Genomic DNA, 14,555 nt, shown 5'->3' on the forward strand with positions numbered 1-14,555 from the left:
ACCATCAGTTTTATATCGTTTGATTCTACCTTTACTAGGCAACAAACTACCATGACTGTGGAGGACACATTCTCCATGTACCTTTAACCTCGTGAGCATTTCAAGAAACGCATTATCAATTGTTACATATTCCATACAAGAAATATTCCAATCCCGGTGAACCAATTAATAAAAATAGAAGCAAGTGCTTTAAAATTTGTATTTGCACAAGAAAATGTGCAAGTTTCCAAATCGACACCTCAATGTGAAAGAAAAGCTCCAGATTAAACGTAGCACTGTAGAAACAAAATTCCCATCATTCATATGCAATTGACCAGATATTTCATCCCACCCCATCCCAGAAATTCAACTGTGGACAAACCAAACAGTTTTGGACAATAGAAAACATTTAGAAGAAAGATTAGTCTAAACAAATAGTTTGCACTGCAAACTTTCTTAATAAGTTATATTCTCTCATCACTGAGTTCTCAATAGGGATAAAAATACAAGCCCAATGGGTTGGATAAAATGTTAATGTTTCGACACGTAAGTCATCAAATTTCGCTTCACCTTGGCATTAAAATGCTATTTAAAAAGCCCAGATAAAATAACTGTCATGTCAGTACACCCTAATTATATGCAAATGTATATTATTCGCCTGTCACTTAATCACTTTTTAAACCATATTAGCTTTCACGAGTCAAATGAAATTAGTTAGCCCCTCTCCACTTAGCTCGCTTTCCACTTAGGAAGGAAAAGTGTGCGTTTACCTACAAGGACTGTATTCATATCACAATGATGCAAATTCTAGACTAATAATTTTTTAAAAGTTAACCAAGCAAGACTCAACAGGGCTGCCATTTTCCCTCCGGCCGCTGGCAGATCTACTGGGTCTCCGTTTGAACAGCGACGTGCACTACGTGCTGTAAACATTACAGTGTCAAGTCCCTGCTAGCTCTCTGCTATGATTGATGGGCGGAGAAACCGGCCGGCGCACTCCGCAGTCCATTCCATTACTCCTGCCCACAGGCTGATCGCAGGGGGTGGGGAGTCAACACCGTTTCTTAACGTGCAACTTTCCGCCCCCTCGGAGCAAGCTTCGACGCGGAAAGGAAGCTCAGCTGAGCAGCAGCAGCAAGTTGCAGGTGGACAAGGCAACTAAGTGAGTGAGTAATAATCAGACGGAGAACCAGAGATCGCTTGAAATGGGGCAGACGCAATCAACGAAAATAGAAGAGGCGTAACTTCTAAAAATCCAATCGTATCCGAGACTGGATTAAAAATAAATCAATCAGGCGTGGCCAAACTTGGAAATGAGTGACAGGCACATGGCAGTCAAATGGTTGGTTTTGAAATGTTCTGACCCAACTTTTGGTTGCAAGGGTGTGTAGATGAGAAGAAGGGGTGAGGTACAAAAGAGGGGGGAAATGGGGTGAGCTGGAAAAGGCGGGAGAGGGGTTGGAAAGGAGGGAAGTGGGAGTAAAGAGAGGGAGGGAGGGACGGACGAACGAACGAAGAGGAGGTGGGGTGGAAGGGGGCGAGGTGGGGCAGCCGGTCTGCAAACTGCGCTGTCCGAGCACCGGCAGCAGTGCCCGGGCCGGCGGCGCTGAGTGACAAGTCGCTGCACCAGCCGCACGCCTTGTTGCCAGTGTCAGCGTTCTTTAATGGAATGTTTATAACGTGGAGCCACCAATCGGTGTGAATGGCAGGCGGGGCCTAGCTCTGAGGGGGGCGGGTCCCGGCTCAGCCCGGGCGGCGAGAGAGAGAAGCAAAACAATTGTAATCAGCAGGAACGCCGGCTCGCAGAGTGGAGGGGTGGCTTCTTCCTCCCTCTCTCTGTCTGCAAACATCAGAATCTCACACGAATGTAAAATTGCATTAGCCTCTTCAGTGAGGGGAAAAAAATTCTAGACGCCTAGTTTGTAGTTCATCTCGTCACTCTTTCTCCCCCCCCCCAAAAAAAAGCAAGACCATGAGCTCCAAACGCCTTACAAAAAAATATAAAGTTGTAGGGACAAAGGTTTGCGCGCCAAGTTCATCCGGCGAAGTCAGAGTTTCTGGAGTGATACAGGCTTGTAAGAACGACACTGCGGGCAATAATTTATACACAATCATGTTAGACGATGGCTCTCTCAGAGAGTATGCAGAAGAAGAAATAATCTGCATCGATGTCAAAGTATCTGGAAAAGGAAAATCCGGATATAATCAAAAGGTATTTAAACATCTGTTCATTTCATTGCACAAAAGGTTAAATGGTTTCCACCGTTTGCAAAGTCGCTGCATGATTTTATTTATGTTTTTTTTGCAATCAGACATATTACTTTTTTATATTTGGAATACATATTGAAACTAAGATGGCGCCTGAAGTGCACGTCCAAAGTTTAAAGAGAGTAGAGCAAGGAAACCGGTATAATTAAATGCCCACCTCCAGCGAGACCAAACGCCTGTTATACTGATGTATTATTAGTGTCGGTCCCATTTTTGAAAGTAAACATGTCAATCTAGATACAGCATATTCCTTGGAGTGAACTGTCCAAACAACTTTGCCACTTGTGGACTTGTCATTTCAATATCTGGACATTGGGTTTTGTCCAGTTTGACTTGGCAACAGGCAGGCCTGCAATAGGAAAACTAACCGAACGTTTTGGGTTGATTTGCCTGATGTTTACTTTTGGAAAATAAAGGTTTCTTTTTTAGAAAAAACGTTTCGTTTGCCGCGGCGGAGGAAACATAAAAAAAGTCATTAAGCGCTGGGTTTTATAAAATTGCAGATGCTTCTGAACTGCAAAGGCAGTGAATCGGTGGCGGCTTTGCAAGGACGAGAAAAGAATGATGTTCCTTTAAGATCCCCAGAGCCACGCGGCCTGACAGCCAAAAAATCCGAAGACCGGTATCTGGAAAACAAATGTAACAGAACTCGCGAGGTGGAGAAGGAGCACACGACCCTCCCCCTTGGCTCGGTGTCAGAACAGAAACGCCTCCTTCCTTCGGCAAACATCGACGTTCCTCAGAGGTAGGCTTTCTCTTTTTTTTTGCAAGCGTTCCGAGCTACTTTTCGGATATCTAGGAACGGATGAGGTCAGATTACATCCTCAAATGGAACTAACCACGGCACATAACGTGTTCTGAACGTATTGAACAAATGTTCCTACCTTCCGCTCCCCTCAACGTGTATTTTTCCCCACCCGGAATGGGAACGCCCACCTTTCATACTCTGGAGTGTCGACCCATTTGTAGATCACAACTTATCAGTTCGAGTGTCTACTCAAGTAAATACACCATTGTACTTAGCAACTGCTGAAATATAAAAATCACTTGACTCTCCAGTTTTATAAATTTTGTCACGGTGTACTTTGGTCTTGCCTTGTATCACTGTTAAGGTTCCAATGGCATTTATTGTGGTCAGACATTAGTATAACATTGATCTGTCACTTTTTTAATTCATTATTTGGATCTTCTGGTTGTAATGGTACTTCAGTCAATCATGCTCTGTCACCAGCATTTTATGTTCGCTACAATTACTGCGACTGCACTGCCAGTATTTCTAATAGTCATTGCCACCAACTTGAATGCTGAAGATATTGACATATGAGATGAAGCAGTTGACCTGTGCAGATGAAGGTGGCTACCAGAAAAATAGTGACGACGCTGAAGACACACTTATGGTTACTTGGTTCAGTGAAGCAATTATTTTAATTTCTTTGAGCTAAAGCAATAGCATCTACAAAAGTGCGGTGGTTGGAGAACCCAGTGATTAGTCATTGAAATTTTTTTAAAAGAAGATAGTGAAAACTCATTTTATAATAGCAGAGAGGACTGGTTATGTGGCTGTTTAAATTATTTTGGTTGTAGAAGCAGCTTGTTCTACTTAAGAATTCCAATTGTGGTAAGTGATTTGTATGCAATTGTCTTTTAAATTAGCAATATTTATGATTATATTTTAAAATTCTTTTGTTTACTTGCATTTGTATGTTAAATTTGGTAAAGTCTGGCTAATTAATAGATCTAATGTCCTGTGCACCTAATATTCTGCTATACTTCAAATCTTGTTTGTTATTCAAAGAAAACTCATGCACTTCACAATCCAAATACAGTCGACGAAGAATATTCTTTTTCCTCTTCCACACTGAGATTTGAAGAAACTTCACTACTTTAGAAGAGAGTGAAGACATATATCTGGGTTTAGAGATCATCAGAATGCCTAAAGAAAAGAGGTTGGTGCCCAGGCCTTAATACTGTTGGGGATTTACATCTGGCACAGGATTCACCATCTGGCCAACTCCTGCTGGTGTCATCCAAATTGGAGATGCAGCTAAAAATACAAAAAAAGTACTTCTGCATAACCATTGGATTCTGGCTGTTCATGCCACCCCACCATAATTGCACTAGAGCATCCATTGGTCAGGTATGTCAAGCTATTCAAAGGGTTGACAACCAAGTGATAAGAGAATAGGCATGCAGTTTGGCAGAATAAGCTGACTGTGTAGCTAAGCTTATCACGGTGGTCAGGGACATCATCATCATTCCTCATAACTCTGTGCAATTGCCAGTCAAAGCTTTCATTTTACTGCTAACTGCCAGTCAGTAGAAATAGTGGAGTCAGTTCCAATCAAATTCCACAAACACTCAGTGCTTTTATATTGTATTGAAAGGTTTCAAGTGTTTCTGCAATATCATCCAGTCACCTTCAGAATTCACTTTTTAAGGAAAGAAAACCAGTGGTTTCTGGATTTATTTTTTTCTTCGTCTGCATTGATAACCTTGCTATTTCACAAGGAAAAAGAGTTGAAGTTTTAAGAAGTATTTCTCTTCAGTTAGTCTTAAAGTTGGCTTAGAATATTTCTCTTCAGAAATTTTGTTTGTAGGTGTAGTATCTGAATTATATACTGGAACTTAAAACCTAACACATCTTTCTTCTCGGCATGTTATTGCCAAAGCCATGCTCCAGACGGAGGACGAATAGAGCAACACCACTGGAGATCAATTGTACGTTGAATTAAATAAAATCCAAAACAATTTAAGGAAGTTCTTAAGTTTGTAGCATATGTATGTATGTGTAGTATTGATGTAGTGTATGGAACATCTGAAATTTTACTAAATTTGCTTTGAAAAAACAAGAAGGATTCATATTTACCTTTTGAAACCTCCATATTCTTGACTAAGTTCCATCGTTTCATACTATTCTTATCATCTGTTGAATGTCAAATGTTTTCTGGTTCCTATTTTAATGATTTATTTAATTTGTCAGTGCACCTTAGCTTTGAGTTTATCATTTGAAACATTTTCTCTGGAGAAATGTTGCAACTGAATTCTTCATGTGTCCATTCAGGGTGCTTCATTAATACATTGTAATATAGGTAGTCTTGTTGCACATGGGACAAATAACATGTAAAAGAAGGGAAAACATTGATCAATAGTGCGTGAGCATTTTGTTTAACTTTGAAGCTTTTTAATGTGTATTTCTGTGTTATATGCCTTATTAACTTAAAATTGCACATAACTTGGATTTTAATTCTGCTTTTAAGCATGAGGCTTCCAGTATTGCAAAATCATTGATATAACTCAAATTATACCTAGCCCCAATAAATCTTTAAACTGCCACTCAAAACTAGATCATTTCTTCGCATCATTAAAACATACACTGAATACAGGAATGATTTGGAGATGCCGGTGTTGGACTGGGGTGTACAAAGTTTAAAAATCACACAACACCAGGTTATAGTCCAACAAGTGACCACCTGACGAAGGAGCAGCGCTCCGAAAGCTAGTGCTTCCGATTACACCTGTTAAACTATAGCCTGGTGTTGTGCGATTTTTAACGGAATACAGGAAAGTTGATATTTATGGTGTATTTACACTTCAGTTTTTGGGGTTATTGCAATGCTTTATTTTCTCCTAAACATGCATTAGAATTGTGTAATCTATATTGGACTGAAAGATTGAATATCTCCAAAATAAAGCAAATAGAGACTGCTTTCTCCTGGGAAATCTACTTGTTGGGCTTCGGCTCTGTATTCATCCTGCTTTAACACTAGTACTGCAGCATCTGAAGTGCATAGTGTCATAGAGTCATTGTCATAGGGATGTACAGCACGGAAACAGACCCTTTGGTCCAACTCGTCCATGCCAACCCAACCCAATCTAGTCCCACCTGCCAGCACTCGACCCATATCCCTCCAAACCCTTCCTGTTCATATATTCATCAAGATGCCTTTTAAATGTTGCAATCGTACTAGCCTCCACCACTTCCTCTGGCAGCTCATTTCATACACATCCCACCCTCTGAGTGAAAAAGTTGTCCCTTAGGTCTCTTTTATAACATTCTCCTCTCACCCTAAACCTATGCCCTCTAGTTCTGGATTCCCCCAACCCAGGGAAAAGACTTTGGCTATTTGTCCTTTCCATGCCCCTTGTGATTTTCTAAACCTTTTATAAGGTCACCCCTCAGCCTCTGACGCTCCAGGGAAAACAGCCCTAGCCTATTCAACCTCTCCTTATAGCTCAAATCCTCCAACCCTGGCAACATCCTTGTGAAACTTTTCTGAACCCTTTCAAGTTTCACAACATCTTTCCGATAGGAAGGAGACCAGAATTGCACACAATATTCCAACAGTGGCCTAACCAATGGCCTGTACAGTCACAACATGACCTCCCAACTCCTCAATACTCTCAAAGGACAACATAACAAACACCTTCTTCACTATCCTATCTACCTGCAATTCTACTTTCAAGGAGATATGAACCTGCAGTCCAAGGTCTCTTTGTTCAGCAACACTCCCTAGGACCTTACCATTAAGTGTATAAGTCCTGCAAAGATTTGCTTTTCCAAAATGCAGTACCTCTCATTTATCTGAATTAAACTCCATCTGACACTTCTCAGCCCATTTGACCATCTTATCGAGATTCTGTTGTAACCTGAGGTAACTTTCTATGCTGTCCACTACACCTCCAATATTGGTGTCCTCCTGTAAGGCGCATTACTGTTCAAATATCGTGTGAACCGAGAGGTTCGTAATTTGAGTTTGGGTTTAGTTTGGAAAATTAATGTTAACACTTGTAGACAGTTTTAACTATAGAGATGTCCAAAGCAATTGTTCCTAACAAGTGTTAAAATACTCCTCAGATCATTAAACAGCTTCCCATTCTTTCCACACCACTTTTTCTCTCCAGGTATTACTCCCCTTCATTCTTCCAGTGAAGTACAATTCCTAAACCCAACAAACCCCTTTTATCCTCATTACTTCATATACATACTTATTACTTTTTTTTTATTACTTCTTGAAATAGATGTCACTGGCAAGGCTGCCATTGTCCATTCCTAGTTGACCTGAGAAAGTGGTGGGGACCTTTTTTTGTTTTTGAACCTCTGGGGCCTGTATAGTAAAGGGGTTCGCAAAGGTTTGGTAGGGAAAGAGTTCTAGAAGTCATGCTTGTGCCAGTGGGGGAATTACAACCTATGTCCAAGTTGGTGTCGTGTGTGTTTTGAGAGAAACTTGGAGGCAGCGTTGTTCTCATTTACATGTTGTGGTTGTGCTTCTGCATAGTGGAAGTTGCAGGTTTCTGCTGAAGAAATGTTAAAAGGTTGGAACACTGGTTGATATTATAAATTGTATCCATGGGACAACAGCAGTGGGTGGCTGGGTTGCCTTGATTTGGGTGTTATTGAGTATCTTGAATATTCTTGGAGCTGTAACAACTTCTACTAGTAGTGATAGTCCCATCTCAATCCTGACTTGCATTTTGTAGCCGATTGCAATACTTTGGGAATTTGCAAGACGAGCCATACACTGCCTCCAGCCACTGAGCTAGTGACTGGTCTCAACTGAGAGTTTTTGGTCAATAGTGACTTCCAAGATGTCAAAGTCAAGTTTAAGGTAAGGTTGTTGGACCTGAAAATAGTTAGTACTCAATTAATATGAATGTTACTTCCCCCTTATCAGCCTAAGACTGGATATTATTGAGATCTTATAACATTGAGTGTGGTCTTTTTTTTTCTCTGAATTTTAAATGAAGGTGATACATCAGTAATCAAATCCACCTTCGATCATTTGACAGAGAGAAAAATCATTGATGAAACTGAAAGTAGTTGGTTGTCGGATGGTGATGGGCTGGAGTAGCAATAATTAAATGAAAAAAAGAAAAGGGCAACAAAATTGGGTATTGATTCCGAACCAACCAGTTTATGCAATGATCTTCAACATTTGTACCACCTTTGCTGCTTCTTCATAATCAACTATTTCAGGCAACTATTAATTTATCAGAGTGGCACAGTAGTTCAGTGATTAGCGTTGCTGCCTCACAGTGCCAGGGACCCGGGTTCAATTCCAGCCTCCACTGTCTGTGTGGAGTTTGCATGGGTTTCCTCCAGGTGCTCCAGTTTCCTCCTACAACCCAAAGATGTGCAGGTTAGGTGAATTGGCCATAGTGTTAAATTTCCCATTGTGTTCAGGGATATGTGGGTTAGGTGCATTAGTCACAGGTAAATATAGGATGGTGGGCTGGGGGAGTGGGTCTGCGTGGGTTACTCTTTAGCGGGTTGGTATGGAATTGTTGGGCTGAAGGGCCTGTTTCCACATTGTAGGGACTCCTATCGGTATAGACATCGTTTGTAAAAGTATCACTTTTAAACTTATTAGGCAAGCCATATATTTTGTTCAGTTTACTACTTGTTTTTATATAGATATTTTTATTAGAAATATAACATTTTTACAAACTACTTTTTTTTAAATGGTAACGTCTAATCAGTCTATCATGTTAGTGGTGTGTTAATTGTTGTATTAAGGATATATAGGTGAAGGGCATTGATCAAGTAATGTGAGTACATCTGGGTGGGGGCTCCTATCTGAGCCAGAAGGCCTGGGTTCAGGTCCCACACTGCACCAGTGTGTGTAATCTCCTCTCTGAACTAGTTGGTTGGAAAAATTATCAATTATATCTTGGATGTTTGCATTTGTTAGGGAGTAAGGCAATGTTACTGTGATGGTGCACTTGGAAAGGAGGAGCTGGGAGACCCTGATATTGCTGTCCCTTGTGTTAAAGCTTGGATGTTGGTATCTGCTGCTGCTTCCTGTGTTGTTTGCAGACCAAAGGGATTCTCCCTGGTTCTTGAGATAATATGAAGAAGTTTTCATCAGGCGTGCACATGTTTAATGCTTCTGTTGTCTCCACTGAATCGCATGAAGTTCAGAGCCATTGCTGAACAAGGGACGTGACTGTTAGCCATTCATACTCCTTTATAATTAACTAGCTTCTGCAGCTGCCTTTGTATAAATGCCAAGCTCTGAGTCAGTCCAGAGGTCCATAGATATTGAGTTTTTGGCTAAGTTCACAAACAGTAGAAGGTATGTATCTTGATATGGTTTCATCTTCAGTTGAAGTGGCTCCCTTAAATGAACATACAATGGTATTCAATTACAGTATAAATCTTCCAATGACTTGAATGCAAAAATTGTGGAAGTCACCCAACTACGGCAGCCATCTTAGTGTAGTATTGACTTTTTTTTTAAATGCAATTCTAGAAATATTATATTGCAAAAAAAAATCTGTGTATAAAGTTAAGAATATGATTTGCCATCACTGGGATTTGATTGAACTTGCTTTTATGATATTCATGGTGAATGAAAATGGAAAATGTTGTTCCTTCGTCTGGGAAGCTCAGAAAATAAAAATGTGGTTAAAACTACTTAAGCTGCTGCGATGCTAGCTCTTCTAGAAGAAATAGATGTGGAGTTTTCCTTATCAAATATTTTATGGGAAAGTCTATGTAACAGGCCGTTGAGAATATTTTGTCTGTTGAATGGTAAATGGAGAATTGCTTCCAGTGGGGAAACTGTTTTTCAATATAAAATGTGCAAAAAGATTAAGGTTTTGACCTTGCTAGCATAAAAGAGACACTTAAAAGAACAGAAATCTTCAGGATGAAATGGGTTGAATCAAGTTGTCTGTTGTCAGCTTGCTTTATAAACTAAAATAGTCTCACAAAGAGACTACTGGATGCCTGAGAAGATGGACATCTTGTAGTATGTGGTGTGCAGAATGTGGACAATTATTTTTCTCATTTTCTTTCTTTTTTTGTTCAAAAATATTGTCAGTATTATAAAGTTTGCATTTTATTTTAAAATAGATGCATAATGGCATGTCAGTTATGCTAAGGAGAGGTAGATTAAAGGATATTCATTAAGTAACTTTTTTATTATAGCAAACTTTGTTTTAACTGACAATCTATGAACCGGCACGCTCGATAAACTGGCAAAAGTTATGCACCTCAAATACCACAAAGTCTACTATTATTCTGTCCAAATATTATAGATTTAAAAATCTATTTACCTTTCTGTAAATATACTTGTTCAATTGAATGGCCACACAAAATATCAACAGTTGATTCAATTTTGAGCCCGTTTCTTACCATCTACTGCAATGTCCGAGTAGTCGGCTGAGGGTGTGAATGAGAAGGCTGTCTGCTGGTAGGTTTTATTTAAGGCAAAATTGTATTATTATTTAGGTGATCTGTGCTGTAGATGAAATAAAAGTGATGTGTATACCTTCTGCATTACACTTCTATAACTTAGTGTTTCTATTACTTATGTGGACCTCTTAATCATCCGGAATATTTGATCAACCAGCACACTCCTGGTCCCATAGGTGTCAGTTAATAAAAGGTTTGCTATGTTTCATGCAATGTGGGTGTTGCTGACAAAGCTAGCATTTGTTGTCCAATCCTAATTGCCCTTGAACCAAATGACTAGGCTATTTCAGAAGGCAGTGTGGAAAAGCACAGCCGGTCAGGCAGTGTCTGAGGAGCAGGAGAATCAATGTTTTGAGCATAAGTTCTTCATCAGGATTCCCAATGAAGAGCTTGTGCTTGAAACATCGATTCTCCTGCTTCTCGGATGTTGCCTGACTGGCTGTGGTTTTCCAGCACCACACTCTTTGACTCTGATCTGCAGTGCTCACTTTCTCCCTGTTGCAGAAGGGTGTTTAGACTCAACTGCATTTCCCAGAGGGCCGGAGCAACATGAAGACCAGACCAAGTAAAGGCATGCTCCGTGAGGTATCAGTGAGTTAGATTGCTTTTTTTTTACAGTAATCGATGATAGTTGTCATTACTGAAACCGGTGTACATTGCAAAATTATAATTTAAGTTCCACCAGCTTCCATTGTGGGATTTGAACACTAGAGCACTAAATCAAATTTAAAGCAAAAGATTGGAGTCTGGTTTCCTACTTCACCATCTGACATCAGACATCTCAACATGAACAGCTGTAAAGTCAAATCAAACAAACGTGAAAGCATTACCATATCCACTAATTTGAATTTGAAGCCCCACCCTCTTTTTAGAACTCCTGTCTACATATATTGGGAAAATCATGTTGACATCAACTTATCAGCTGCATACATCACAGTCCAAGTCACAAAGTTCAGAATTTAGCCCATGAGCCAAACTGAAATTGTGTTCCAGTGAGGCGTTTTTAAAGGGCCAGGTCTTCAGCTATAATTATGTACTTTTAAATATGTACTTTTCCCAAAATGTTTACATTTCTATTCTCAGTTCTATTGTTCTAAGAGACCTGCATGAACTTGTTGTGTGGTGATTGTACTATCCTATCAACAGTAGCATCTCCACTGGCAGGAGAATTAGTGCATTTTGGCAAATTTATGTTGTGGGTTGCCTTATAAATTATGAGACCATATTGATATCAAATAGTTTAAATCAGTTCACATGTTGCATATCAGATCAGCTATATATATGAACTAAAATGCTAAAAACAAATCATGATAAATATGTAAACCTTGACATTGGATGAATTGTTGGACCCATCTCTGGATATAATGGTTCCAGGGTTTTCTTCCTGATATCTTAGCCAATATATAACCATTGTAACTAAAATCAGATTTTCTGCTCTCTATCACTGTATTTTGTTTGTGAGATGCCATATTTCCAAAAGTTAGAACAGTTGCTACAGTTCACTATTACTTCACTGACTGTGAAATGCTTTTGGATTTGCTGAGATTGAGAGACACCAGATTAATGCAAGTTGAGTCAACACAAAGATATATCAAGTAATGAACATTATCTTTTTGATTATACCTTGAGGTTTGTGGCATGACATAGTATTATCAGTTATTAATTTTGACTCAATTGTATTGAATGCAAGAGAAATTGGCTTTATTTTGGTTATTTTTTGATTACTGTTGCTGTTTGTGTCAGGAGTCTTTGCCAACCAGGGAGTAGTGAGTTGGACGAGTGCCGTGAAGGGTTACATGTTTCTTAATTGGACATAATTGAAAATATAATTGCCATTTCTTATCTTGAGAATTGAGGACTGTGGTCATTAGCATTACATATAATGAAACATCATATAAAAGCTAAGCACTTAACCTTTCAAGCAAATTTCAACTCCTTTTATATTTAGCAGGAAAGCATGTTGCAAAATTCAAATCTTTGAAACTTAGTGCATTTATTTGCTTTTGTGCCTGGTATGTATTTCTAATTTAATATATCTGTGTCCAATATGTCATCTCTAAAAAGCAGTCCGGATCAACAGTTTGATAAGGAGGAAACGTTATCCGTCCTAATGTGTAAGACTGTAGTATTTTGTTTCAATTATGTTTTACTGCTTTTAAGTCTGTTCTGCCATATGATTGCATTTCACATAAAAGACAGAGAGGTTCTTTAATTGTTAAGTAAATGTGAGAATTAACCAGAAAAAAAAATTGTGCATTGTTTACAATTTACTTGTTTTAGTTTGTGATCCTTGGGAACATTGCAGATGGATTAACATCAGTCCTGCATACCTAAGTTTCTGGCACTACAGTTGAAAATATTCTAATTGTGACTGTTTTTTATGATTTTAATTTGACTATATTCCAATTTTTATTTACAATCATTTTTGAGCCCTGCTATTCCGTATCATTTACTTTCCATTTAGAGACTTGATGTCCAAATGAAGGACCCAACCTGAAAAGAAGGTTTCCTGCTGGCACGGTGTCCAGCAGATAGCCCACATGTCAAATCCAGCCCCATTCCTAATAAAGATACTATACCAGTTTCAACCATTGGTTTCTTTCACTAGAAGCTAAAACGATCTCTAGTTAAAATTGAGTTTGTGTGCTCACTCAGAAGAACTGGGCCCCATATGATGGTTCAGTTGAAGCCCTTTTAAAATTTAAATGACACTGGCCTGGAGGAATTCAAAAATGCATGCTTCCTGATTGGACTAATTATGTTACTGCTGTAGCTTCATGAAAGCGGACCTTGGGATGAGATGAGGTCTTTTTACTCCTTTTTAATGTGGGCCCTCACATATTGCTGCTGTGGGAGGGCTCCACTTTGTGTGTGTGTGTGTGTGTGAATTTTACTGCATTTTGTGTTGTGATGTTTTGAACTTTGAATCAGTTTGAAGTTTGTCTCTCTGGTCTTGTATTTCTGCATTTAAGATGGCAGCCACTTGCTTTTACATATGCTGGTTTCAAACATTAGCCCTTTTTATTTCCAATGCTGATCAGACTGTTGTCTCTCTGAGTAAGAGTATCAATCAGAAGAAAACATGACACAACAATGAAAATCAATAATTGTTACATAGGCACAACTACATTCAGTTTTCTTTTCAGTGTGGTATTGTGCTGATTTCAAACTGATTTGAGATTGCTCAAAATCATTATACATTGAATCCGGAAGCCATTCGGGAGAAGAGACTTCCTACCCCATTTATATGGGAGGATTTACATAATTGCTGATGTTAAAGGTTTGGTTCATTGTATTGTTGGTGCTTACTAACTTTCTTATGTTGACATGCAGTACAGTTTGTGCATCAGATGTGGAGCAAGCACAAGACTATCCCTTAGCCCCCTGTCTTTCCTTTCCCCAAATAATGGAAGACTGCCTGTTATCATTCATTCCTTTCTCCAAGTTTAAGTGAAGACCGTTAAATATATGCCATAAAATGCTAACAAGCAAGCACTTTAGTGCACTTGTTGAAAATGCTCTTTTAACATTTTCCAGTCTCTGGCAAGTGTATTTGTGAAGTCTGCACATTCACCCCCTATTTGTGTTGGTTTTCTTTGGGTGCTCAGGTTTCCTCCCATGATTCAAAGATGTGCAGGTTAGGTGAACGGGCCATGTTAAACTGCCCATAGTGTTCAGGGATATGTAGGTTAGCTACATTAGCTAGGGGTAAATGTAGACTAATCTAGGGGAATGGGTCTGGATGGGTTATTCTTCGGGGGAGTTGGTGTGGACTTGTTAGGCCAAATGGCTTGTTTCTACACTAGGGATTCTATGATTCTATGAACATTTTAGTACAAATTTCAATCCATTTAGTTTAGACTGATTAATTCTTCTAAACTAATAAGTAAAAATCTTAAGACTAATGTTGGTACTTTGCAGTGTGTCTTTTAGGGCCAACTTCTGAAAGATTCTCACTTTTTTCCCCTTGATCAATTATTGACTGTTTTATTAAAGCCTAATCATGTTAATAAGTGATTGAAAGGATGAGTAGTACTGGGATATTTGCAGTCCCTATTGGTAAAACTATTTCTCAACCCAATATTAAATTGATGGATTCAATTAATCAAGT

General features: G+C 39.1%; 1 protein-coding gene across 4 annotated transcripts in view; it reads left to right on the plus strand.

The window, feature by feature from the left end:
• Nucleotides 1-989: 989 nt before the first annotated feature.
• The window catches only part of LOC140463055 (zinc finger protein 704-like), a 117,828-nt gene continuing 104,262 nt past the window's right edge, over nucleotides 990-14,555 (plus strand). The window contains exons 1-2 of one of the 4 annotated variants that reach the window (XM_072556694.1): nucleotides 990-1,141; nucleotides 2,751-2,992. In XM_072556694.1, coding sequence (XP_072412795.1) covers nucleotides 2,751-2,992 — 242 coding nt within the window. In that variant the 5' untranslated portion in view covers nucleotides 990-1,141. Of the gene's footprint in view, nucleotides 1,146-1,643; nucleotides 2,192-2,750; nucleotides 2,993-14,555 lie in introns of those variants that run through there. The other 3 variants (XM_072556695.1, XM_072556693.1, XM_072556692.1) reach the window with 3 other exon arrangements.

This window comes from Chiloscyllium punctatum, chromosome 37 (assembly GCF_047496795.1).
Source record: "Chiloscyllium punctatum isolate Juve2018m chromosome 37, sChiPun1.3, whole genome shotgun sequence".
In the NCBI taxonomy this organism is placed as follows: Eukaryota; Metazoa; Chordata; class Chondrichthyes; order Orectolobiformes; family Hemiscylliidae; genus Chiloscyllium; species Chiloscyllium punctatum.